This window comes from Podarcis liolepis (assembly GCF_965112155.1).
Source record: "Podarcis liolepis genome assembly, chromosome: 12".
NCBI lineage: Eukaryota > Metazoa > Chordata > Lepidosauria > Squamata > Lacertidae > Podarcis > Podarcis liolepis.
Window position 1 is genome coordinate 12,473,433 of NC_139563.1, and position 25,462 is coordinate 12,498,894.

General features: G+C 46.5%; 1 protein-coding gene across 6 annotated transcripts; it reads left to right on the forward strand.

Annotated features, from left to right (window-relative positions):
* The first annotated feature begins 560 nt into the window (after positions 1-560).
* Positions 561-11,245, forward strand: HTR5A (5-hydroxytryptamine receptor 5A). 6 transcript variants are annotated; one of them, XM_083467184.1, is made up of 4 exons: positions 561-869; positions 2,904-4,184; positions 10,115-10,456; positions 10,579-11,245. In XM_083467184.1, exons 2-3 carry the CDS (start codon positions 3,441-3,443, stop codon positions 10,445-10,447), a joined length of 1,077 nt encoding a protein of 358 aa, XP_083323310.1. In that variant the 5' UTR covers positions 561-869; positions 2,904-3,440; the 3' UTR covers positions 10,448-10,456; positions 10,579-11,245. The 6 variants fall into 6 exon arrangements, with proteins under 6 accessions (XP_083323310.1, XP_083323307.1, XP_083323309.1 ...); XM_083467181.1 differs by having other exon boundaries at positions 575-1,387; positions 10,571-11,245; XM_083467183.1 differs by having other exon boundaries at positions 575-1,387.
* The last annotated feature ends 14,217 nt before the right edge of the window (positions 11,246-25,462 follow it).

Consider the following 25,462-nt stretch of genomic DNA (forward strand, 5'->3'; position numbering starts at 1 on the left):
CTGGACAGACAATACTGAGCAGTCTGACTTAGAATCATAGAATGGTAGACTTGAAAAGGACCCAAGAGCCATCTAGTCCACCCCTGCAATGCAGGAATCTCAACTAAGGCATCCATGACTGATGACCATCCAACCTCTGCTAAGAAACCTCCAAGAGACAGTCCACCACCTCCCGAGGAAGTCCGCTCCACTGTTCAGCCTTTCTCAACCTGTGGGTCCCCAGATGTTGTTGAACTACAACTCCCATCACCCCTAGCTAGCAAGGCCAGAGCTCAGGGATGGTGGGAGTTGTAGTCCAACAACATCTGGGGACCCACAGGTTGAGAACTGCTGGCTGTTCTTACTGTCAGAAAGTTTTTCCGTATGTCTGGTCGGAATCTTCCTTCCCGCAACTTGAAGCCATTGTTTCTCCGGAAGAGGAGAAAACAAGCTTGCTTATATTGCCCTTTGGATACCTGAAGATTGCTATTACTTGGAGCAAAGCAGGCGGCTCCCAGGGCCAAAGTGTTGCGGCGCATCCTGGCCAGCGCCTGCGAGGCTCCCCCGCCCCGGAAAAACCAACGCCGTGGGAGTGGAGAGGGACGGCGCTCGCAGAGCTTCGGCGGGGCTGGGGAGACTTTTCTCTCTGCCTGGAACAGGAAGGTCGGAGAGGAGGCAGGCGCGAAGGCGCGCGATGCGCGGGTGAAGGGAGCCGTTCCGGGGACCAGGCGCCCTCCTGACCGCGCGAAGCCCTTGGGAAGCCGAGCGGGCGCTGTCAGCTGATGGGCGCGCCTCGGCTTAGGAGCAAGACAGCGGACTCAGAGGAGGAGGGCGGCTTCCCTTTGCTGCTGCAGCGCAGCCGCTGGAGCCGCAGAGCAGACGCCCCGCAGGTATTGCCATCGCGTGGATCGGGCGCGGTTTCCCAAATAAAGCGTTGCGAGGGGGGAAGGGCGCAGAGAGAGAACCGCGTTGCAGCGCTAGCCTGTGTGTGGACACAAAAACACACGGTAGGGAGGTCCCACCGAATTCAACGTGGCTCGCACGATCCTGTGTTCCTTCCTGGAAGCGAGCCCCGTTGAATCCAGCGGGGTCTACCTTCCTGGAAACGCTGCCTTAAAAAAAAGAAAGTCTCGTTGCGCCTCTCCGACTTCAGGCTGTTGTCTGGCAGCAAGTGCCATCGAATTCCTCGGGGCTTGCTGAGTGAACGGCGGCATCCTAAACACCCTCGAGGGGGCTTCCTTCCGAGGAAGCGTGCTTAGGACTTGCACGGCAAGGCTGCAGCCCCGTGGAGCAGAGCAAGGGCGCACAACAGCGTTCAGCTTTAGCGGATTTATTGTGGCAGTGGCAAGATACCTTCATCCGATGGAAGGTACCCAGTTCGATGACAGCCAGGGACTCTCAATCCACGGTGAGTCTCTCAGGTGCTGGTGGGGCTGGGACACACCTGGGGTTGGGGGAAGCCTCGTGTTAGCAGAGTTCTTTGCAGGGTCCCTACTTGCCGTTTGCTTTTTGGTCTGTTCTTTGTGTGTGCTTGTGCAACCACCCTTGTGTGAGCCCAAGCTCTGTCCCGTGGCGCGGTTGTCTGATCACACACCAGGATCCCACAGGCATTATGTAGGGTAGTCTTCGGCAGTGCCATTTCTCTAGAAAAAGAGGAGCCGGAACTCACCATGAACACCTCCCTTGTTCTCTTAGAATGGCAATGGCGCCCACCTGAGAGGTGTCAGAATTGAGTTCCAGCTGGGGAAAAAGTCCTGGTCTTCAGTAACCTGGTGCCTGCAAGTGTTTCAAACGACATCTCCTGTCAAGCCCCAGCCAGGGCAGACAAGGTGATCTCTTTACAGATAGGTAGCCGTGTTGGTCTGCCATAGTAAAAAAAAAAATTCCTTCCAGTAGCACCTTAAAGACCAACTAAGTTAGTTCTTGGTATGAGCTTTCGTGTGCATGCACACTTCTTCAGATACACGGTGTATATCTGTGTATCTGAAGAAGTGTGCATGCACATGAAAGCTCATACCAAGAACTAACTTAGTTGGTCTTTAAGGTGCTACTGGAAGGAATTTTTTTTTGAAGGTGATCTCTTGTTGCAGATGTTCCAAATGCTGAGCTTCCCCTGTGGAGTGCTTTGGCGAAAGCAGTGGCCAACATCCTCTTTCAGCTGCTTTTGTGGAAGATGCAAAAGGGATCCCTAAGAGTGCATTTTCACACCCAGCAGAGCTTGTCTTGGTTGCTTTGTGATGCAATATACGGGCAACGTTTGCCAGAATGCTCAATTGCATTACAAATGCCCACAGGAAAAAGAGACAGTATAGTCAGCCTGGTCTAAATTGTGATGGCTGCAGCTATCATTGGCTCTGATCTTTAGAAGTTTCCAAGTTGGGGTTTTTTATTGCATTCTCAGAAAGATGTCAAAGGTGGTGGTGTCTATGTTTAGCACCTGAATTAAAATTGATAGGGCTCAGGCTTGTGTAGAGAGGCCTGCCATCTACCCCGGAGGGGAGACTGAGTCCTTAATTCTGTTTTTGGAGGCTTTGATTTCTCCGTGGCAAATGTGGCAAAGGCACATCAGGATTCCCCCCCCCCCCCGGTATTGTATAATACATCTGTTTCTGTAAAGCACGGACCTGACAAAGAATAGATGACAATAAATCTAAGATTTCTCAAAGAAGGAGACAGACGTGAAGGGAGAGGGGAGAGGAGGCTACAAAGTCAGAACTGTTGGTACAGTATTTGTAAGGGCTTTTTCTTCTTCTTCCTCCACTGCAATGGCATTATCTCTTGCTTTCTCTTTTGCCCTAAACTTCCTGCAACCAATGTGTTAACTTTCTAACGTTGCAAAAATGCTTCAGAAAAGCAGAAGACTTGTCATTCTCCAATGGAATGTGTATCGTTCTTAATGCAGCTTCTCTTTGGTCAATTTACAGATGCGGCAAACTCCGACACAGAATTTGGAATCTCTCACAAATATTTCCTTAGTGTGTATCCCAGGCCTTCACCTGCTGGATCGATGCTTCACAAACCAGGAGTGTGACCGAGCTCTGGAGCCTGAAATACTATTGCTATTATCATTACTTATTAAAAGCATATCACCACCCACCAGTCGATATTCTCTGGGGAGGTTTGCAAACCAGGCAGTATTAAAGCTATGACAAATACCACTTAAAAATTGACAATAAGGAATGCAAGACAGCAGCCAAAATGGAAATCCTGCATTTCCTGGCAATGAAGATTTCATAAACGGATCCCAGCTCAGGTGACAAGCCAGGATAAGTCACAACAGCCTAACTGATAAACTCTGGATTGAATAAAAAAATCTGGCAACCCCCCCCCCCCCCCAATGAACAATGGTTTTTCCTTAACTATATAACCTGGGGGATAACAAGGAGACCACCTTTTACAACCAGAAGAAGCATTTCACTCCACCTTGCCTTCTGAAACTTTCTACTGCTCATCCTCGCACAATGGATTGGTGCCCCAACTTCACCTGCTTCTCAGTCACTACTTCAGCAGAATCCAACCGGACGGGCTCCAGCTCCCTCCTGGACCACCCTGGCGCCCGTGGACCCTTGTCTATCTTTAGCGTCCTCGTCTTGACTCTGTTGGCCATGTTGGTGATTGCCACTTTCCTCTGGAACGTGCTGGTCCTGGCGACCATATTGCGTGTCCGCACTTTCCACAGGGTTCCTCACAACCTGGTGGCCTCCATGGCCATCTCGGATGTGATGGTGGCCGCCTTGGTGATGCCTCTCAGCCTGGTCCACGAACTGTCCGGGCGGCGCTGGAGGCTGGGGCGGATCCTGTGCCAGGTGTGGATCTCCTGCGATGTGCTGTGCTGCACGGCCAGCATCTGGAACGTCACGGCCATCGCTCTGGACCGCTACTGGTCCATCACTCGCCACCTAGAGTACACCCTGAGGACCCGCCGGCGCATCTCCAACATTATGATTGCTCTGACGTGGGTCCTCTCGGCCATCATCTCTCTGGCTCCGGTGATCTTTGGCTGGGGGGAGACTTATTCGGAGGGCAACGAGGAATGCCAAGTCAGCCAGGAGCCTTCTTACACCATCTTCTCTACCTTTGGGGCTTTTTACCTGCCCCTCTGCGTGGTGCTCTTTGTCTACTGGAAAATCTACAAGGCAGCCAAGTTTCGCATTGGATCCCGGAAGAGCAACTCCATCACTCCTATCACACCTGAAGCCCTGGAGGTTAGTTTTTCATCAGGTGCTGCTGTCTGCTCTAGAACTGGGCAGCACATTCACACAGCAGACCTTCTGTTAGGCAGGGTGAAGTGGCTGTCAGTAATTTATTACTGTTGTTGTGTTTTTAGTACTGGGGAGAGGCGCTTGTGGACTTTTCTGGTGGCCTTGTGTACTGTACACCTGGACTCAGGGAGGGGCACTGTTTGCTGCTCTGTGCTGGGCACCCAAATGTCTGTGGCTGGCCTTGACTAACAACCACTTTGAGCCCTGAGCACAGTGGCTAACAGCGAGTTGCTGAATTTATTTATCTTATGCAATGGCTGTTGCTGTCTGCTGCCTGAGTGTGTGAGCTCACAAACCCTTGGCTCATATTTCATCTCAGCCAGGAACTCCCTAGCCATCCTTAGGTAGTCATTGTTCCCTCTGCCTTACTTCTCATCACCTCCCCCCCCCCCCCCTCGCTCAATCTGAAATAAGGAGGCATTAATCCTGGTTTTCTTTACAGGGTTGTTGCAAAGATAATATCCATGAAGCACTTGGAAAACTTGAAAGTGTCAAGTATTAAAAGACACATATTGGCTTTAGTGGGCTATCTCCCACTAAAGATATTTAAGTTTAATCTTAATAGTGTTCTTGACATCAGTCAGGGCTTTCGTTCTTTTTCTCTTTGGGGCTGGACCAGTGCTGCTTTGTTCAGGATTCTAGCCAGCCAACAAGCCATGCCCTGTTATTCCATTCCATTCCATTCTCCAATCTGCTACCTACTATCCATTCAGCATTCCTTATCCACTGATCTTGCTCAGTTCTCAATGAGCTGCTTTTTGCCCTCTCCTGCATAGTTCTCCCCCAGCCACGCAAAATATGGTACCTTTCTTGTAGTTCTGCAATCATTGCCATTTCTTTAAGCCTGTTTATACCTCCCTTCTTGTGTGTGGGTGTGCAGTTTTGGTTTCATAAGGTTCCATGCATGAAGAATGAGTTTGCTATGCGTATATCATATTAATCCCTTAATTAAGCAAACAGGATGAAAACTGAGATACATTTCACACATAGGAGAACCTACACAATTCAAGCCCTTTGTCTTTGCTTGTGGATGCATTACCTAAAAGCACTCAAGGGAGAGCTCACAAAAGGCTTTTCTTTTTACACACGTCTGGGATCATAAGACTATCCACACAAAATAATTTGAAATTGTAAGGCAGAAAATCAGCGTCAGTATCCTCAGAAGTCATTGGTTCCATTTATTTAGGACACAGCATCCACTGAAAATCTTGTTTGTTTGTTTTAGGGCATCATATGGACTAGAAACCTAAGCAGCCTTAAAAAGAAAATAGCAAGGGTAGGGAATAGCTGCTAAAAAGACTAATTCTAGAATTGCTACCTTTTTACAGACAGGATAGTGTGCCTTTAACAGTTGTCAGACAGACAGGCAGGTATCAACAGAAGCTTTTATTGATACAGAGATGTGGTAATGGGGGAACATTTTAAAGACAAATGAAATGGATTCTAAGTCAGATCACTGGTCTGTGTAGCTCTATGCTGCCTACACTGATTGGCAGAAGCTCTCCAGGTTTTCAGTCTGGAGTCTTTCTTAACACTACCTGGCACAAGAGCCAACTCCTAGGTGCTGTGAGAGCTTCAGCCCCCACAATAAAATATTTGAGGGGGCTGGGCCCCCACAAAGGTAATGGGCATTCCCATTCAAATGGTGTGTGTGCACTGCGTCATGTGATCGGTTATGCAGAGTGGGGCTTACCTGGGCCCCCACAATATTTTATTCAAGTTGGCACCTGTGCTACCTGGAGATGGGAGGAATTGAACCAGGGACCTTTGCATGGTGCCAGGCTACTTTGAGCCCTTGGCAAGGCTAAATGCTTGCTCACCTGCCTGCCAATTGCTAACTTCAATTTTCAAAAACAGGTGTCTTGCAGAAAAAGTGAACAGCACAAAACTCGAAACTGCCACATCTACTTTAAATTGCAATAATAAGTAACACAACCATCTTTGGTTGCCTTTCTCAAATGCAATTTAAAAAAAAAAAGTTTCAGCACCCGAATCATTTTGAATAATCTTGTGAATTGTGATGTCAAAATTTACATCTCTTTAAAATTTCAATTCCAGGCACATCAACATCTCACTTTGCATGCCTTCCCCTTTGCAAATTTTGCCACCAATTCCTTCAGCTCAAGGAATTTATTTCACTCCTAGAGCTATAATTCCCTATGAAGAGGGATTGATTGTTAAACCACTGAGAGAACAGTAGCTCTGAGATGGGAATAGCACCCTTAACAAACTACAGTTCCCAGAATATATTTTTTTTTGGGGGGGGGGAGGAAACCATGACTTAAAAATGGCATCATAGTGCTATAAACCTATGGTGTGAATGTGGCCAAAATGAAAGGCAATATCTAAATATTTTATGTAAATATTTCATTCCCATGACCCTTGGCAGTTAACTGAGCTATACAGAAGGTAACACTTTCATTTTAGTGCCAAAAATTTAAAACCCAGCCCATTTATGTAGGGTTCCTTTCAGTGTCTCTGCATAAACTCCATAAGTCACCAGTTAACAATTGGTTCATCTGCAGAACATCCCAATTGAATCTTGTCTTTATTAAGAATCCATTTGTTGATCCTCCGCAGCCCTGGCCCCTTAGCCTTCCACGCCTGAGTACCATCTTGCAGCCAACAGCTACATTTGGCAGCTTGACAATACACGGCACTTGGGGAGCGACCCACACCAAGGCAGCTGTGACCCACCCTTTGGGACCTGGCACCTCCTGCTTTTTAATCTCGCAACTTCAGCCCCGGCTGGCCAGCAGCACATTATACTGCAGCTCCTATTTAACATTTAATTAGCATCTTTATTGTGCTAGGCATCGTACACCACAAAGGCTTGACATTCTCCCTGCCCAGAGGATAAAACAAAATGAAAACTCAGGCAGGCTTGGAGGAGCGGAGGGGCCGGGGAGACGACGGAAAGCACAGAACAGGTGAAGCTACAAATTGGGGTGCGGGGAAGGCTTTGCGGAATCAGTGGGTGCTGAGGAACATAAGAAGAATCTACTGGATCTAGCAATGGCCCATCTAGCTCTGAATCCTCTTCTCCCAGTGGCTGGCCAGATGTCCATGGGAAACCTTCATCAGGACCTGAGCACAAGAGCTTAGCCAGCATGGCTAGTAGCCATAGATAGCTTTAAAGGTAAAGGGACCCCTGACCATTAGGTCCAGTCGTGACCAACTCTGAGGTTGCGGCGCTCATCTCGCTTTATTGGCCGAGGGAGCCGGCGTACACCTTCCGGGTCATGTGGCCAGCATGATTAAGCCGCTTCTGGAGAACCAGAGCAGCGCATGGAAACGCCGTTTACCTTCCCGCTGGACGTACCTATTTATCTACTTGCAGTTGGTGCTTTCAAACTGCTAGGTTGGCAGGAGCAGGGACCGAGCAACGGGAGCTCACCCCATCGCAGGGATTCGAACCGCTGACCTTCTGATCGGCAAGTCCGAGGCTCTGTGGTTTAACCCACAGCGCCACCCGAGTCCCTTATGGATAGCTTTACGCTCCATGCATTTGTCTAATTCCCTCTGAAAGCCATTCAAGTTGATGGCTGTTGCGGCTTCCTGTGGGAGCAAGTTCCCTAGTTTTAATTATGTGTTGCATGAATGGATACTTCCTTTTATCTGTCCCGAATCTTCTGACATTCAGCTTAATTGGACGTCCTAGTGTTATGAGGGAGGGAGAAAAACTTTCCCTTTCCACTTTCTCATCCCATTCATGATTTTATAAACTTACATAAACACACCACCTCCTACTCTTGCCTTTTCTCTAAACTGAAAAGTCCCAAATGTGGCAGCCTTTCTCTGTAGGGGGAGCTGCTCCATCCTTTGATCATTTCAGTTGCCCCTTTCTGAACCTTTTCCAACTCTGCCATATCCTTTTTGAGGTGAGGCGACCAGAACGACCCACAGTATTCCAACTGCAGTCACACCAGAGATATTCTCAGTATAAGGGATCTGCTAAGTACATGCCTCTAGCCATAGATGCTGCTGTTTATCTAATGCACAGGGGTTTATAGCGTTATAGAAAAGCATGAGGCTGCTGCAGTCACAACATAATGTATCAATACGAAAAATACATTGGGGGGCAAAAATAAAACGTTGGAAATCTTATAGGTGGGGAAAAATACAATCTACCAGTGATGTAACTTTAGTGTTGTTGTTTAGTTGATTAGTTGTGTCCGAGTCTTCAGGACCCCATGGACCAGAGCACTCCAGGCACTTGACTTTTATATGCCTGTTGTTATTGTCCATGGAGCTTTCTTGGCAGCGATACTGGAGTGGATTGCTGGTTCCTTCTCCAGGTGGATCACATTTAGTGTAAACTCTCAGCTATGACCTGTCTGTCTTGGGTGGCCCTGCACGGCATATCTCACAGCTTCTCTGAGTTATTCAAGCCCCTTTGCCACAACCAGGCTGTGATCCATGATCCATGTACAGTCCATCAAATGAGAGGGGCAGGGTAAAAACTTGTTTTCACAGGGCACTAGTCATCCAGGGAAGGGAATCTGTATCTTAGTTGTAGAGCCCATCTGTTGCATACATAGGGTATGAGGTTTAATCTCTGGCATCTCCAGGTAGGGCTAAGACCCCCATCTGACCCTCAGATAGCTTCTGCCAGTCAGTGTCACCAATACTAAGTTAGATGAGCTGACTTGGTAGAAAACATCTCCCTGTGGACCAGGTGATCTTGTCAACAAGGAGTGTGGACTTCTCATTTGGGCAGCTGGGCTGCCTGCAGTCCCTGGCCTTTCCCGGCAGTGACAGTGATTGATGGGGGGGGAGTCGCCCCATTCCACTGGGGTGTTGCATAACTCTCCGCTGGTTAGCTTTTGCGTTGTGGTGTGAACTAGAGGTAGTCAAAGGTGGACAACTGCTCTGGATAGCCGGTGGCCTTCCAACCCTTTGCCCTGAAAGTTGTTGTCGTTTAGTCGTGTCTGACTCTCCATGACCCCATGGACCAGAGCACACCAGGCCCTCCTGTCTTCCACTGCCTCCCACAGTTTGGTCAAACTCATGCTGGTAGCTTCGAGAACACTGTCCAACCATCTCGTCCTCTGTCGTTCCCTTCTCCTTGTGCCCTCCATCTTCCCCAACATCAGGGTCTTTTCCAGGGAGTCTTCTCTTCTCATGAGGTGGCCAAAGTATTGGAGCCCCTGCCACTCATATTCAGCAGCAATTTGGCTCCAGGTAGAGAGGTTTCACTTTGTTGTTGTTGTTTAGTCATTTAGTCATGTCCGAACACTGTCCAACCATCTCATCCTCTGTCGTCCCCTTCTCCTTGTGCCCTCCATCTTTTCCAACATCAGGGTCTCTTCTCATGAGGTGGCCAAAGTATTGGAGCCTCAGCTTCAGGATCTGTCCTTCCAGTGAGCACTCAGGGCTGATTTCCTTCAGAATGGAGAGGTTTGATCTTCTTGCAGTCCATGAAAGTACTTGAGGTCTTTTGAGTGTTCGGCTCTCCCTCTTCTCCCAAGGCAAAAGGGGCCCCCCAGTAGTAAAAGATGGTGCTCTGGGTATCTGTAGGGGGGTTCCCCACCTCCTCCACCACCTTCTGTGAAGTAAGGTGTGGTGTCTTTTTAGGTAAGAGGGGGGTGGAAAGGTGGCTGTTCCAGGAGTGCAAGCCAAATTGAGGCTGTGACCACTATATATTGCCCCCCCCCCAAATTGAGGGTATGCATAGGAGGTGTTCAGCTGTGTGCGCGCACCTGCTTGGAACTCTCACCCCACCGCAAAACTCCAGGCAAACCTCTGCTGGGCATCATCTTGCAAATTAGCATGCAGCACACAGGATTTCATGTTTGGCAACTGGCAGGTGGCAGGCCGGCCAGCAAAACAAACACACACATGCGTCTGAAGATTATGTTTGTCTTTGGCAGGTGAAGGAAGCCTCCCAGCAGCCGCAGATGGTGTTCACCGCCCGGCACGCCACAGTCACCTTCCAGACAGATGGAGACACGTGGAGGGAGCAGAAAGAGAAGAGAGCTGCCCTTATGGTGGGCATCCTCATCGGGGTGTTTGTGCTGTGCTGGATCCCCTTTTTTATCACAGAACTCATCAACCCCCTCTGTTCCTGTGACATACCCCCGCTCTGGAAAAGCATTTTCCTTTGGCTCGGCTATTCCAATTCTTTCTTCAACCCTCTGATCTATACGGCCTTCAACAAGAACTACAACAACGCTTTCCGGAACCTCTTCTCCAGGCAGCAGTAAGCGAGGAGGGCAAAGGAAGAAGGAAGGCCTTTCTAAAAACTTTCCCCTTCCCTACATTACTTAAAGAGACATAGCAGCGGGGGGGGGGGGGGGGCTCCTTAAAGGCACGTGAGGCCTTTCCAGATGATCAGTTTATATCACAATAAATGCTCAATTGTCACAGGGCATTCAGACTTCTTTCTTGAAGCACTTACTTGGTGAAGAGATTGTGTTTTCCCAGCACAAAGAAGCAACAGTTTATTACTGGGATTACCTGATTTCCCTTGCTCGTGTTGTGTGGAAGGTAACGTTTCTGAGCACCATGAAATGGTCTCCCCTGGGAAGGAACGTGTGACACCATGTGTAATGAGCTATGCCAATTTCTTCTCATGCCCACACCCATTTATTGGAGGGAAAACATTAACCTACAAAGCCCTTTCTGGCCAAGCCTCACTTAATATCTCAAGAGTTGGCTCAGTCAGTAGAGCACAAGATTTAAACTCAGGGCTGTGGGTTTGAGCCCCACATGGGGCAAAGGATTCCTGCATTTATAGAGGTTGGACTAAATGACCCCTGTGGTCCCTTCCAACTCTACAGTTCTATTATTCTATCTGCCCCACACCTGCCCCACACGTTGAGGCCTGGTGGACCTCGTGAACTCAAGGTTCCCCACCCCACTCTTTATCATGAACTTACTGATTAACTGGAAACCAGGTCTCTTGAGACAGATGGATGCCAACACCAACAATTTCTAGGCTGCTTAATATATTAATCTCTAAGTGGTATACAACTTTTTAAAAAGCACAAATTTAATAAAAATCTACAAGGAAACCATCAATTTAAGTTACTATAAACTGCAATAAAAATACAGGGGGGGCAGCAGTCTGTGGCTTGGTCAGGCATGCACAGGGAAGCCTGCCTGCAGGTCAGCCCTTTCCCTGCTTTTGGGTTGTGCAGTATATGGTATTAAAGGCATAGGGATGGAGGATCCAAGAAGAAGCAGCCCAGGACTGCAGGACTGGAGGGGGTGGACAGCTGCTTGGGGTCCCAGAGGGAGGGAGGCAGGTTGTCTCTCCCCCCTCCCCATGTGAATTATTATTTATGAATCCATGAGCTGCTTAATGCCAAGATAGGCTTCTACGCAGTTTACAAAGATAAAAACATGTTGAACCTCTAGTGGCAGGGAGTTCCACTGAGTAGGACCTGCCACACAAAAGGTTCTGTTCTTAGCAAAGACTGACCAAATTTCAGAAGTACCAGAAGTGCTTTATCAGAGGATCTCAGTGGTTAAGGATTCAGACAATCCTTAAGGTATTTTTGGCTCAGGTTGCTTAACACAAGAACCTGTGAACTGGAGCAGCTCTTTCGGCAGTACACCACAAAAGGCTTGACATTCTCCCTGCCCAGAGGATAAAACAAAATGAAAACTCAGGCAGGCTTGGAGGAGCGGAGGGGCCGGGGAGACGACGGAAAGCACAGAACAGGTGAAGCTACAAATTGGGGTGCGGGGAAGGCTTTGCGGAATCAGTGGGTGCTGAGGAACATAAGAAGAATCTACTGGATCTAGCAATGGCCCATCTAGCTCTGAATCCTCTTCTCCCAGTGGCTGGCCAGATGTCCATGGGAAACCTTCATCAGGACCTGAGCACAAGAGCTTAGCCAGCATGGCTAGTAGCCATAGATAGCTTTAAAGGTAAAGGGACCCCTGACCATTAGGTCCAGTCGTGACCAACTCTGAGGTTGCGGCGCTCATCTCGCTTTATTGGCCGAGGGAGCCGGCGTACACCTTCCGGGTCATGTGGCCAGCATGATTAAGCCGCTTCTGGAGAACCAGAGCAGCGCATGGAAACGCCGTTTACCTTCCCGCTGGACGTACCTATTTATCTACTTGCAGTTGGTGCTTTCAAACTGCTAGGTTGGCAGGAGCAGGGACCGAGCAACGGGAGCTCACCCCATCGCAGGGATTCGAACCGCTGACCTTCTGATCGGCAAGTCCGAGGCTCTGTGGTTTAACCCACAGCGCCACCCGAGTCCCTTATGGATAGCTTTACGCTCCATGCATTTGTCTAATTCCCTCTGAAAGCCATTCAAGTTGATGGCTGTTGCGGCTTCCTGTGGGAGCAAGTTCCCTAGTTTTAATTATGTGTTGCATGAATGGATACTTCCTTTTATCTGTCCCGAATCTTCTGACATTCAGCTTAATTGGACGTCCTAGTGTTATGAGGGAGGGAGAAAAACTTTCCCTTTCCACTTTCTCATCCCATTCATGATTTTATAAACTTACATAAACACACCACCTCCTACTCTTGCCTTTTCTCTAAACTGAAAAGTCCCAAATGTGGCAGCCTTTCTCTGTAGGGGGAGCTGCTCCATCCTTTGATCATTTCAGTTGCCCCTTTCTGAACCTTTTCCAACTCTGCCATATCCTTTTTGAGGTGAGGCGACCAGAACGACCCACAGTATTCCAACTGCAGTCACACCAGAGATATTCTCAGTATAAGGGATCTGCTAAGTACATGCCTCTAGCCATAGATGCTGCTGTTTATCTAATGCACAGGGGTTTATAGCGTTATAGAAAAGCATGAGGCTGCTGCAGTCACAACATAATGTATCAATACGAAAAATACATTGGGGGGCAAAAATAAAACGTTGGAAATCTTATAGGTGGGGAAAAATACAATCTACCAGTGATGTAACTTTAGTGTTGTTGTTTAGTTGATTAGTTGTGTCCGAGTCTTCAGGACCCCATGGACCAGAGCACTCCAGGCACTTGACTTTTATATGCCTGTTGTTATTGTCCATGGAGCTTTCTTGGCAGCGATACTGGAGTGGATTGCTGGTTCCTTCTCCAGGTGGATCACATTTAGTGTAAACTCTCAGCTATGACCTGTCTGTCTTGGGTGGCCCTGCACGGCATATCTCACAGCTTCTCTGAGTTATTCAAGCCCCTTTGCCACAACCAGGCTGTGATCCATGATCCATGTACAGTCCATCAAATGAGAGGGGCAGGGTAAAAACTTGTTTTCACAGGGCACTAGTCATCCAGGGAAGGGAATCTGTATCTTAGTTGTAGAGCCCATCTGTTGCATACATAGGGTATGAGGTTTAATCTCTGGCATCTCCAGGTAGGGCTAAGACCCCCATCTGACCCTCAGATAGCTTCTGCCAGTCAGTGTCACCAATACTAAGTTAGATGAGCTGACTTGGTAGAAAACATCTCCCTGTGGACCAGGTGATCTTGTCAACAAGGAGTGTGGACTTCTCATTTGGGCAGCTGGGCTGCCTGCAGTCCCTGATTAACTGGAAACCAGGTCTCTTGAGACAGATGGATGCCAACACCAACAATTTCTAGGCTGCTTAATATATTAATCTCTAAGTGGTATACAACTTTTTAAAAAGCACAAATTTAATAAAAATCTACAAGGAAACCATCAATTTAAGTTACTATAAACTGCAATAAAAATACAGGGGGGGCAGCAGTCTGTGGCTTGGTCAGGCATGCACAGGGAAGCCTGCCTGCAGGTCAGCCCTTTCCCTGCTTTTGGGTTGTGCAGTATATGGTATTAAAGGCATAGGGATGGAGGATCCAAGAAGAAGCAGCCCAGGACTGCAGGACTGGAGGGGGTGGACAGCTGCTTGGGGTCCCAGAGGGAGGGAGGCAGGTTGTCTCTCCCCCCTCCCCATGTGAATTATTATTTATGAATCCATGAGCTGCTTAATGCCAAGATAGGCTTCTACGCAGTTTACAAAGATAAAAACATGTTGAACCTCTAGTGGCAGGGAGTTCCACTGAGTAGGACCTGCCACACAAAAGGTTCTGTTCTTAGCAAAGACTGACCAAATTTCAGAAGTACCAGAAGTGCTTTATCAGAGGATCTCAGTGGTTAAGGATTCAGACAATCCTTAAGGTATTTTTGGCTCAGGTTGCTTAACACAAGAACCTGGGAACTGGAGCAGCTCTTTCGGCAGTGGAGTAACATGTTGCCAGTAATCTGTGCCTGTGAGCAGTCTGTTCACTGCAATTTTCACTCACTGCAGCTTCTGGATGAGCCCCTCGTGAAGCATGTTACAGTAACCAAGTCTTGAGGTTAACAATACATGGACTACTGTGGTCCAACTATTGAAGTCTAAGAATGGCCACAGCTGGTATATCAGAAGACACTACTGGCCACAGAGCATATCTGGGCCTCTGGTGACAAAGATGGATCAAGGAGTTTGCCCTAAGCTGTGGACCTCTGAAGGAACGCAACCCCATCGCAAACAGGCCATTGACCTTTCTCCTGGACATGAGAATCACCCTGCACAAGGAGGTCTCCATCTTTCCAGGCTTCAAACTCAGCTTATGGATCCTCATCTAGTCCAACACACTGCCTTCATGTACCAGTCCAGGATTCTGACTCAGATGTAATGGAGAAACAGAGTTGGGTATCATCAGCATATTGTTAACACTTCACTTTGAAACTCCCAATGAACACTCCCAATGGCTTCATAAGGATACTAAACAGCACTGGGGGTGGAATAGTGCCTTGTGGCACTCATTAGCATAAGCACCAGAGGCCAAAGAGCAACTCTCCCAGTGCTACCCTTTTGCTCATGGCCCTGAAAGAAGCAGCAGAGCCACCATACATCCCACACCATCCAGAAGGATACCATGGCCAATGGTATGAAAAGACACAGAGATCAAGCAGAAGGAGCAGGATTGTGCTTCTTCTGTCCTCCTCTCTATAAAGTACATCTGTCAGGGCAACCAAAGCTTATCTGATCCCAAACCCAGGCTTGAAACCAGACTGAAATGGATCCAGTTAATCAATCTCATCCAGGAATGCTTGCAGTTGTTCCACCACAACCTTCTCAATTGCCTTATTCGTTTATTGCATATATGGCCCACTTTTTCTCCAAGGAACTTTAGGTGGCATACATGGTTGTTCCCCCTCCTCAGTTAATCTCCACAACAACCCTGTGAGGTAGGTTAGGCTGAAAGGCAGTGGCTGGCCCAAGAAGATCACCCACTGAACTTCATGGCTGAGTGGGGATATGAACCAGGATCTTCCATGGTCCAACACTCTAATCACTACATTGCACTGTCTCTCAAAAAGGAAAAGCTTTGAAAGTGGCCTTAAATTGATATGCACACACAGATTAAAATGAGAAAGAATACAAGGCAAATAATAAGTTGGTATCTAGACAAACCTCCTGCTGTTCTAGCTACAACTGGGTAACATTCCATTCTACCTGTCAACTGGTTTCAGCTATGTTGTTCTCCACAATTCCCCTCATGTTTCACCCTTTATTATTTCATGCATACTGAAGTGCAGTTGAATGCCGTATTAATTCTGTTTTGTGCACATTATTATTATTATATATCCCATGGCCAAGCCCTGCTGAGTAGTACAGTGGTACCTCTGGTTACATACACTTCAGGTTACATACACTTCAGGTTACAGACTCCGCTAACCCAGAAATATTACCTCGGGTTAAGAACTTTGCTTCAGGATGAGAACAGAAATCGTGCAGCAGTGGCGCAACGGCAGCAGGAGGCCTCATTAGTTAAAGTGGTGCTTCAGGTTATGAACAGTTTCAGGTTAAGAACAGACCTCCAGAACGAATTAAGTTCTTAACCCGAGGTACCACTGTATATACAAATACTGTCCCAGGCATAGTCCCCAAGGAGGTGCCGTCTAGGAGAGTAGATTAGTTTGCTAGAGATCAGCACCATGGTCAGCTCACTGCAGAGCTCATCTAACAGAATCAGGTCAGAATACAAGGCAATCCAGAGAAGTGAGTATGGAAAATTGCTCCAGCAACAGCCTGTGCATTGAAGTACTGTATAGTAAGTCCACAACTTAAGCAAGGGTTCGGTTCCCAGGAACTGCAAAAGCAAAATGCATAAAGCCAGGAAGGCCCCTTAACCTGCAAGCTGCTCCCCTAGTTCTCAGACCACCTCCACTTGCTCTCTGTGCTCTTGCTAGGCCCGATTTCTCTCTCCAAATCTCCATCTCTCAGACTCTCTGACAACGCCTGAACACTCCCAGGGTGAGTGCAATGGCTGCCGGGATTGCTAACTGCTGTTTCCCACTCTCCCTACCACTCTCTTCCTACCACATATTTTGATTCTCCCTGTGTTTTTCTGATTTATTTATTGATTTTTTCAATTGCCTTTGTAAGGTTTGTAAAGTGAGTGTACTGTAGGCCTGCAATCAGGTTAGTGTATCAAGCTCGGCACCCTAAGAAAAAAAGTCTGGGGACTTAAAGAGGCCTGTTCTATTTCTCACACTCTCTTTCTCCAGAGCAGCTAGGTTGTTCCAGCTGGAATTGGATGGTTAGTGCAGAGGTTGCCTCAAACACTACAGAGATGTCTGAGGAGGGGTTCTCTAAGTCAAGAGGAAAGTTAACTCCTCTAGCTCTGCAGCTCTAGCTAATGAATGTTTCCTGCAGCCAGTCATTTCTGACATCCGTGTTAGCAGACTCATCCACAAATACCAGCAGGTCTGAATCCTGGGCCACACAACTTATGAAGAATCTGCACAATGTAAAGTATGTGCTAAGTATGCACTCCATGTATAGGAAAAGTGAACATCACGACTGAATCAGGCTCGTACTAATAAAACATTTCTGGACAAAAATCTGCAGCTATGCAATTTTAAGTCTCTGAGGACTTCTGATGGAGCATTATTCCCACGGAGTATTAAAACTGTGTTATTCTGGCAGGCCTTTCAAACTTGAGATTCTCTGCCAGCCAGCTCTTACTGATGTGTTTGATGTTTTTATTGTAATTTTATGTTTTAAACTGTGTACCACCTTGTGACATTTTATATGAAAGTGCAGTTTAGAAGTATTGGAGGAAAATAAAATATATGGAAAAGTATGTTTTTCATTCTATGTAATTCACTGGTTTCCCAGCACCTGAAATGAACAGCACACCAAATGATAATTAGCTTTGGCTGAAGTTTTTCTTATGTGCCAGCAGTAGAAACGCCAGCAGAGGCGAATGGAACAAATGTGTTGTGGTGCTGACCAGACTAAGTCTGTTGCAGAAGCTTGTAGCTGCTTTGCAATTCCAGCACCAGCACACAAAACCTAGCACTCTCTGCAAACACCCAGTGTCCAGGGAAATCAAATGGTTCGTATTTCCAAGTAGCCGTATTGAGGATAAGAACTAGCAGTCTGGTGCACATTTTGAAAGCATCTTGTCTGTGCTGAAGCAAAGCAGGCAATTGCTGCAGCTTTTTGAGATAGCAGGCTTTTAAATCCAGTGAAGGATAAAAATATATCACTTCAACTTAAGCATGTGATGAGGGAGAATTTCTCCTTTATCCCCAGGACTCTCTGATTTTTGCATGAAGGGCTGGGGAGTGGGAACTGATTGTAGCTTGCTGAACAACTGTGCTAAGGGTACATTCTATAGTAGTTCAAGTTTGGATAGAGGAGTAAACAAGAAAAAAAGAGAGGACTACCTAAAGGTATAATGGGCATGCAAGTCCTGCCTACACACAGACTGAAGCACAACTCAGTTTTTCCAATGTGAAACAAGATGTGTAGACAGAACACTAAAGAGTGTGTTGCATTCAAGAGAACGGAATAGTTTCTGAGCCAAGGCTAGTGCATCTATATAAACTGATGCTAATGTCTGGACTTGAACTGGCAAGAGTTAATCATATATATATATATATATATATATATATATATATATATATATATATATATATATATATAAACATTGTCCCTCCTGGCAGGGCCAAGTCTGGAACAGAGACTGGACAGGAGCAGGCTCAGACAAAACCTGACTGATTGTATGTGGATCCAGGCAGATCAACAATAGGTGGGAGCTGGAGTGCAATAAACAGGTAGAGGACTCCAAGTTCCCCATCCAGTGTGGTGTAGTGGATAAGAGCGGTGGACTGGTAATCTGGGGAACTGGGTTCGCGTCTCTGCTCCTCCACATGCAGCTGCTGGGTGACCTTGAGCCAGTCACACTTCTCTGAAGTCTCTCAGCCCCACTCACCTCACAGAGTGTTTGTTGTGGGGGAGGAAGGGAAAGGAGATTTTTAGCCGCTTTGAGACTCCTTAAGGGGAGTGAAAGGTGGGTTATCAAGTCCAAACTCTTCTTTCTTCTTCTTCTTCCATGAATATTGTGTTGGCCAGGAGGACAGGTCTGTTTTGTGGCTTGTAGTGGCAATGGTGCAACACATTTCTTCTCCAGCCTGGTGCCCACTTGTTTTGGACTACAACTCCCATCAGCCCCAGTCAGCACATTTGGAGGGCACCAGTAGGGGTTAAGGATTAATTTCCCGCTAGTGGAGGCTGACTCAAGCACCGCCCCACTAACTTAAGTCTGCCCTGAGCTAGCCCCCACCTCCCTATCCTCTTGCTTTGAACCAATCAGGAGGTAGCTTTGCCTGTGACTGATTCCACTCACTGCTGCTCTCCCTGCCTTCCACCCCATCAGCTCCACCACTGTATCTAGCTGCCATATGCTGTTGTCCTTATTATTAGGTAATCACGTCTAACCTTTCCTGTAAACGAATCGCATTGCAATACTTAAGTTGTCAGTCCACAGGTTCCATTCAACAGCTCTTTGAAGAGGAGAAAGAATGATTAAGACTGTGAGGCAGTATCGCAGTCGTGTTTTTCTTTAACTTAATATCTTGAAAGGGTATTATTATTGCTCCTTCAAAGCTCAAGAGAACTCAAGGAACAACTTAGCTAACCTTTACCCAACTGGGAGATTAAGATTTCTCTTCACATGCTCAGATGGTTCAGAATGTTGAAAGTACAGAACGTTACGGACTGAAAGTTAATAGCAAGAGCCTGGAGGGTGTGTTTTGAAAGCTGCCTAGTACAAACCCCCACAGCCACTGAACATAACTGAATGCGTATAATCAAGGCTCAGGGAAACAGCAGCTTTAAGACACAGCTTCTAGCTTGCACTGGCTTCCTTTGTGGAAGAAAAAGTACAAAAACAGTGCTTAGAAGCAAATGCTGCAAACTAATTCTTGGCTGGCTTTCTGTAAGGGCATAAGAGTCCAAGTGGATCAAAGCAAAAGGGTTGTGCACTCCAGCACCCCATTTTCCACAGTGGCTTAGGTCTTGGGGAACCCCACAAACAGGCAGAACTGTGGGGGCAATAGCCTTCTCCTGATATTGCTCCCTGCCACTCATGTTGTTGTTTAGTCGTTTAGTTGTGTCCAACTCTTCGTGACCCCATGGACCAGAGCACGCCAGGCACTTCTGTCTTCCACTGCCTCCCGCAGTTTGGTCAAACTCATGCTGGTAGCTTTGAGAACACTGTCCAACCATCTCGTCCTGTCATCCCCTTCTCCTTGTGCCCTCCATCTTTCCCAACATTAGGGTCTTTTCCAGGCAGTCTTCTCTTCTCATGAGGTGGCCAAAGTATTGGATCCCCTGCCACTCATATTCAGCAGCAATTTGGCTCCAGGTAGAGAGGTTTCACTTACAGCACAACCCTATGCATATTGTCTATTCAGAAGTACAATGGGGCTCACTGCTAGGGAAGGGCTGTTGCTCTGTGGTAGAGCATCCTGCAGAAGGTCCTGGGCTCAATCCTCATTATCTACAGGTAGGGTTAGGTGAGAAATATACCTGAAACTCTATCCCCCCCCCCCCGAATTAAATCCACCTAAGGTAGTAGACATCTTCAAATCTACTTTATTTTGCCTTCCCTGAATACTCTGCCCATCCATTTTCATTAGATCTTCCCTGAGTGGTAGCAGACTTTTTTACATGGTCAGCTTCCTTGTGAAGAAAGTACTATATAGGGAGCCTGAGAAATGCCAAGTTTAAGAGGCCTTGTAGCCTGAGACAAGCCCCACCTTTCGCCAGAGCTCTTTGGCAGCTTATGGACACTTTGATAAGTTAGTTCTGCACAGATTTATAAAATAGTTGCAACAAACAGCTGTATGGCCATTAGGTATATATCTTTTTTTCACACCAGAACAATAGTGTCTGCCTAACGGAGTCTGCTTTTCTTCTTTCCTTTTTTGTTACGGATTATATAAAACTTGAAAATTAGTTTTTAAAAGATTGATCTTAGAGGCCACTAATAATCTGTGGCCCTAATCTGTCGCGTATAAATCCAGCACTGGGTGTCAGTTCCCCAGAAGCAACATGTAGCTTATGAAGTCCCCCATGTCTCTGCCCAGCCAGGCAAACATTCAAAACTGTCTCCTGCACTGACTATACAGTACTCCAAACCCAGCTATTAAACCACTTATCTTCAGGCCCCACTCAAGCTGGCAGAGGTCTAGTAGCTAATGGCTAGCTAACAACCCACCAAAAGGCCTTGATGTTCATTTTGTCGAGCATCCTCTAGTATCTATTTCAGAAATGCCTTAGCTGCAAAATTGCTGGCTGCCTCTTGAAAACAATAGCTTTTTCAATTACTGCATTCTTGTGGGAGCAGGGGAAAGGCTGTTTGAGACCATCTACTCTGGTATGATTTCCTAAGACGAAAGCCTTCCCACTAGTTGTTTTTATGCTTTTCTGCCAAAGAACTCGGAAAGTGGCCACTACTCATGGGCTGGATCAGCCTCTGCCAGCTTGATGCTCTCCAGATGTCTTGGACTACAATTCCGATCAGCCCCACTTGGGAAGTTATAGTCCCAAATGCCTGGAGAGCACAAGGTTGGCAAAGGCAGGGCTAAATGTGCAAATGGTAATGTAATGGGAATTGGGGTTGCTTGTGTGTAAACTGCAAACTGCTCCAAGCTAGTCGTATAGCTAAACCTTTCCCTGGTTTGACAGTCCTTACAACGCGACTGTCTTAATCACTGGCAGAATCCGTGAGTGGGCGTCTCCTAAACTTCCTCCAACGTAGAAATTCTTTGACGCCCAGTCTCCTCCTAGATTCTCTGCGCGGAAGCCTTCTGCGCAGCATGGGCGTGCCAAGCAGAGGTCCTGTGCTCTCTACGCTGATTTCACTGGAAGAGTCTCGGAGCCTCCTCTTCGCAGTACTCTCCGCCTCTCCTTCCTCCCTGGTGTCCCCTGGATTTCCTTCCCCAGCGGAAGCTCTCTCTCTCTGCTTGCTAGTTCCCTCCCCTGCATCATTGGAGCGTCTTACCTCTCCTCTAACCTCTGATGGCAGTTCCCTGACAGGTAAGAAACAGTACAAGCAGCCAAGACATTTTGCTTCCTGGAGAACAGGACATGCCACCTCCCCCTTAAAACACCCCCCCCCCCAGAGCATAGTACCCGAGGTTGACCAAGTTGACCTGAGACAGAAAATTCCATAAGCACCCTTCCCAGGGAGTGTAAATACAATCCCAATAATAACAGTAGTAATAATAATTGTATTATATTATTATTAACTATTATTATTTATTTATATTATTACTAACAACAAGCTGGATTAACCATTAAGGAAAATAAGCACTTGCCTAGGCATCAAGGGAAGGGGGGCACTACAGAAATTTTCCACTGTTGGATTTTTAGCATTAATGGTCACAAATTGCTCAGCTAAGCGTTCATTTTTTCAACTGACGTATATTAAAAATCCCAACAGAACAACCATGCAACATGCTGGATGCCTTATCTTTACAAAGTATAGAAGCCAGTTGTGTAAGATTAGTTTGGAGAATCTGATCAAAGACTTTGCAATTAGAGAAAGTAGGAGCCCCCCCCCAAATATAAATAAAGCAGAAGTATACAAAAATAAACATAATTTTCCACCTTACTGTAGATTTTGTTTCATTTCAAAAAATAAAATGTTATTTTACAGTTTATTATTGTTTATATTTTGAATTAGATATATATTTGGGGGAACAAAATCAGAAGGGAGTTGCTGCCATGGGCATTATGTGGATGTGCATTTTAATGAACTGAATAGAGTGAAGGAGTATGTTGTCATGGGGGTGGGGAAAATGTGTGTATGAACCAAACAGTGCTTGGTTTATCTTTTGGCTCCTATATTGTTAATCTTGTTAATTTTTTATAGATTATGAATGCTGCAGTACTTTGCGAATCCTATTGTTGTAATGGTGCTGTTTAGCTTTTTTTGTAATTGTTTTGCCGATGATCTGTTAATTATTCCATATGATTTACGTTGAGTTTGTGATGTCCCATTGTTATTGTTGTTGTTTAGTCATTAAGTCGTGTCCGACTCTTTGTGACTCCATGGACCAGAGCACGCCAGGCACTCCTGTCTTCGATGTACCATTATATTGTTGTTATTTATTGTTTGTAAACCGCTTTTCTATTCATGGGAACGGAAAGTTGCTTAGAAATATAATAACTCAAATCAATCAGTCCAACGACAGAGAGACCAATGGGAGGTGAAGCTGGAGCCAATGGCAGGCAGAGCAAATTGATTCCAGTTTTATCCCCATCTTCCTCCATGCAGAGTTACACAAGGGCAACAGAGACAGAAGAGGAGGAAGCTGATGGGCAGTTTGTGAGTAAGAAGGCAGGAAGGTAGGTGAGGTGTCGCTGAGGGAAGATTGAGGTTGGTGGGGCAGAGCCCCATTTGCTCCAGTGCAGCAGCCACTACTGAATAATTTCATGAGACCCAAGTGGTGGTCTCACCCTTCATAGGGACGTGGGTGGCGCTGCGGTCTAAACCACTGAGCCTCTTGGGCTTGCCAATCAGAAGGTTGGCAGTTCGAATCCCCACGGCGGGGTGAGATCCCATTGCTCTGTCCCAGCCATAGCTGTCAATGTTTCCCTGTTTAAAAGAGAAATTCCCTTATTCCGAATAGGATTCCTTGCAAGAAAATGGAAAAGTTGACAGTTATGGTCCCAGCTACTGCCAACCTAGCAGTTCAAAAGCATGCCAGTGCAAGTAGATAAATAGGTACCACTGTGGTAGGAAGATAAACGGTGTTTTTGTGCGCTCTGGTTTCTGTCACAGTGTCCTGTTGTGCCAGAAGCGGTTAAGTCATGCTGACCACATGACCGGAAAGCTGTCTGTGGACAAACGCTTGCTCCCTTGGCCTGAAGGCGAGATGAGCACTGCAACCCCACAGTTGCCTTTGACTGGATTTAACCATCCAGGGGCCTTTTACCTGTACCATTTACTTTGTCTCACCCTTCCCAATAGTATAGTACATGGGTAGGCAAACTAAGGCCCGGGGGCCGGATCCAGCCCAATCACCTTCTAAATCTGGCTGTGGACGGTCCAGGAATCAGTGTGTTTTTATATGAGTAGAATGTGTGCTTTTATTTAAAATGCATCTCTGGGTTATTTGTGGGGCATAGGAATTTGTTCTTTTTTTCATTTCTTTTTCAAAATATAGTCTGCTCCCCCCCACAAGGTCTGAGGGACAGTGGACCAGCCCCCTGCTGAAAAAGTTTGCTGACCTCTGGTATAGTACATAACTTTTCGCTGAGCAGAGGGCACTTAACTTACGGCAATTAATGGCAGACTAGAATTCAACACAGTTACCTGATGAGCCCGTGGGCCTGAGATCAAGGGACACGATGCCATGAAGGAGCATGCCAGCTTCTCCTTTTCAGCTCGATGAAAAGCAGACAACAAGGCTTCCTACCACCAACCTAGTACTGAAAGCGAGGAGATATAATTCACAGCAAGGGGTGATTTGGGCTTCTAGCAGTAAGAATCAAAGGAATTGAAGCTGACAGTGTTTGGCTGAGATCAACAGCAACAGTTCTTGGTCTCCTACAATGCTAATGGAATTCAGCTTTGTTCATTTTTTGGAACTATTGTGCCTCTGGTCCGTCGCTGCAACAGGGAATATTCTGCAATCCAGATGTCCAAATAGATGGGGCGGGAAAGAAAATAACAAATGGCTTCTGAGAAAGATGGATGGCTTCTATTTATTACATTTTAACATCTCCAGGTAGGGCTAGGAGGGACCCCAGTCTGGAACCCTGGGGGTCAGTGTGGACAATTCAGAGCTAGACAGACCAATGTTCTGACTTAGTATTAGTCAGCTTCCTTAAGTTCCTATCCCTTGCGGGCATGTGTGAACACTTTGTATGACTGAGTGCTCTTGAATTATTTGAATAATTTTTGAAAACTGGTATCATTGCATCAATCTCTGCGCCCTTATCCTCTGAACCCAGGTGGCATTTGTGACGTTGTTTCTGAACTCAAAAGCAGAAGATGTACCTATGTAATACACAAGGTGGGCCTTTTGTTTCATTCTAGGCAATGACCAAGGTCTGCATAGGGGCAGACCAAGCTTTGCCTTTCCATTTCTGCTTACGGTTAAAAATACTCAAGAAGTTAACAAGATAGAGGCTTGCACTGTTCTCTTTTGCCTTCTGCAGTGGTAGAAAAGATGAGGCCAGGGCAAAAGTCCAGGGATAGCTGGGCTTGATAAAGCTATTCAGATTAGGTCACTTGAGCTTCCCTATTGCTGGCAGGTGCTAATCTCAGCTCCCAGATGAATGTGCAACTTCATCAGCATGATGTAGTGCTGTTAAACAGATTCATAGAATTGTAGAGTTGGAAGGGACTCAAAAGAAAACCTCAAAATTCAGGTTTTTGGGAGACTGGGAATGTTCAACTGTGTTGTGTTTTAAGCTCCATTTTTAAAAACTTGAGCAGAGCTAAAAACTCACAAAAGCAACTGAACAAGAACCTGAGATACTGTTTCAGAAGAAAATTTGGAAACTTTTCTTCGTGGTATGGCAAAAATGCTAACTAGTATTGCCATTTTTGCCGTACTACTCCCATCACTTTTTTTAAAATGTAGAGGTCACAATAAGCAGCATAGATGTACTGGACTTTTCCTTCTCATCTAGAGAAGAAGAAGCAGATACAGCCTCATTAAAATGTATCCTTGCGTAGCTTCGTCGCCCATAGAGCCTTTTCACAAATCTGAACTAGGTGCTGCTGCTTGGCTATACATTGTTTATAGCACAAGTCAAGTCCAGCTCAAGACATACCTTTGGGTTAGTCTTCCAATCAGCAGAGTGGCATTTCCTGCAGCTCCTTATTATTCCACTTGCAGATCATTGTTTTTGAGAACTTCAGCCCTTCCTTCCCCACCTACGACACAAGTCTCTTGCTTTTTCTGCCCTGTAATTGCCGGCATGTAGCATCAATGTGTCAGCTGT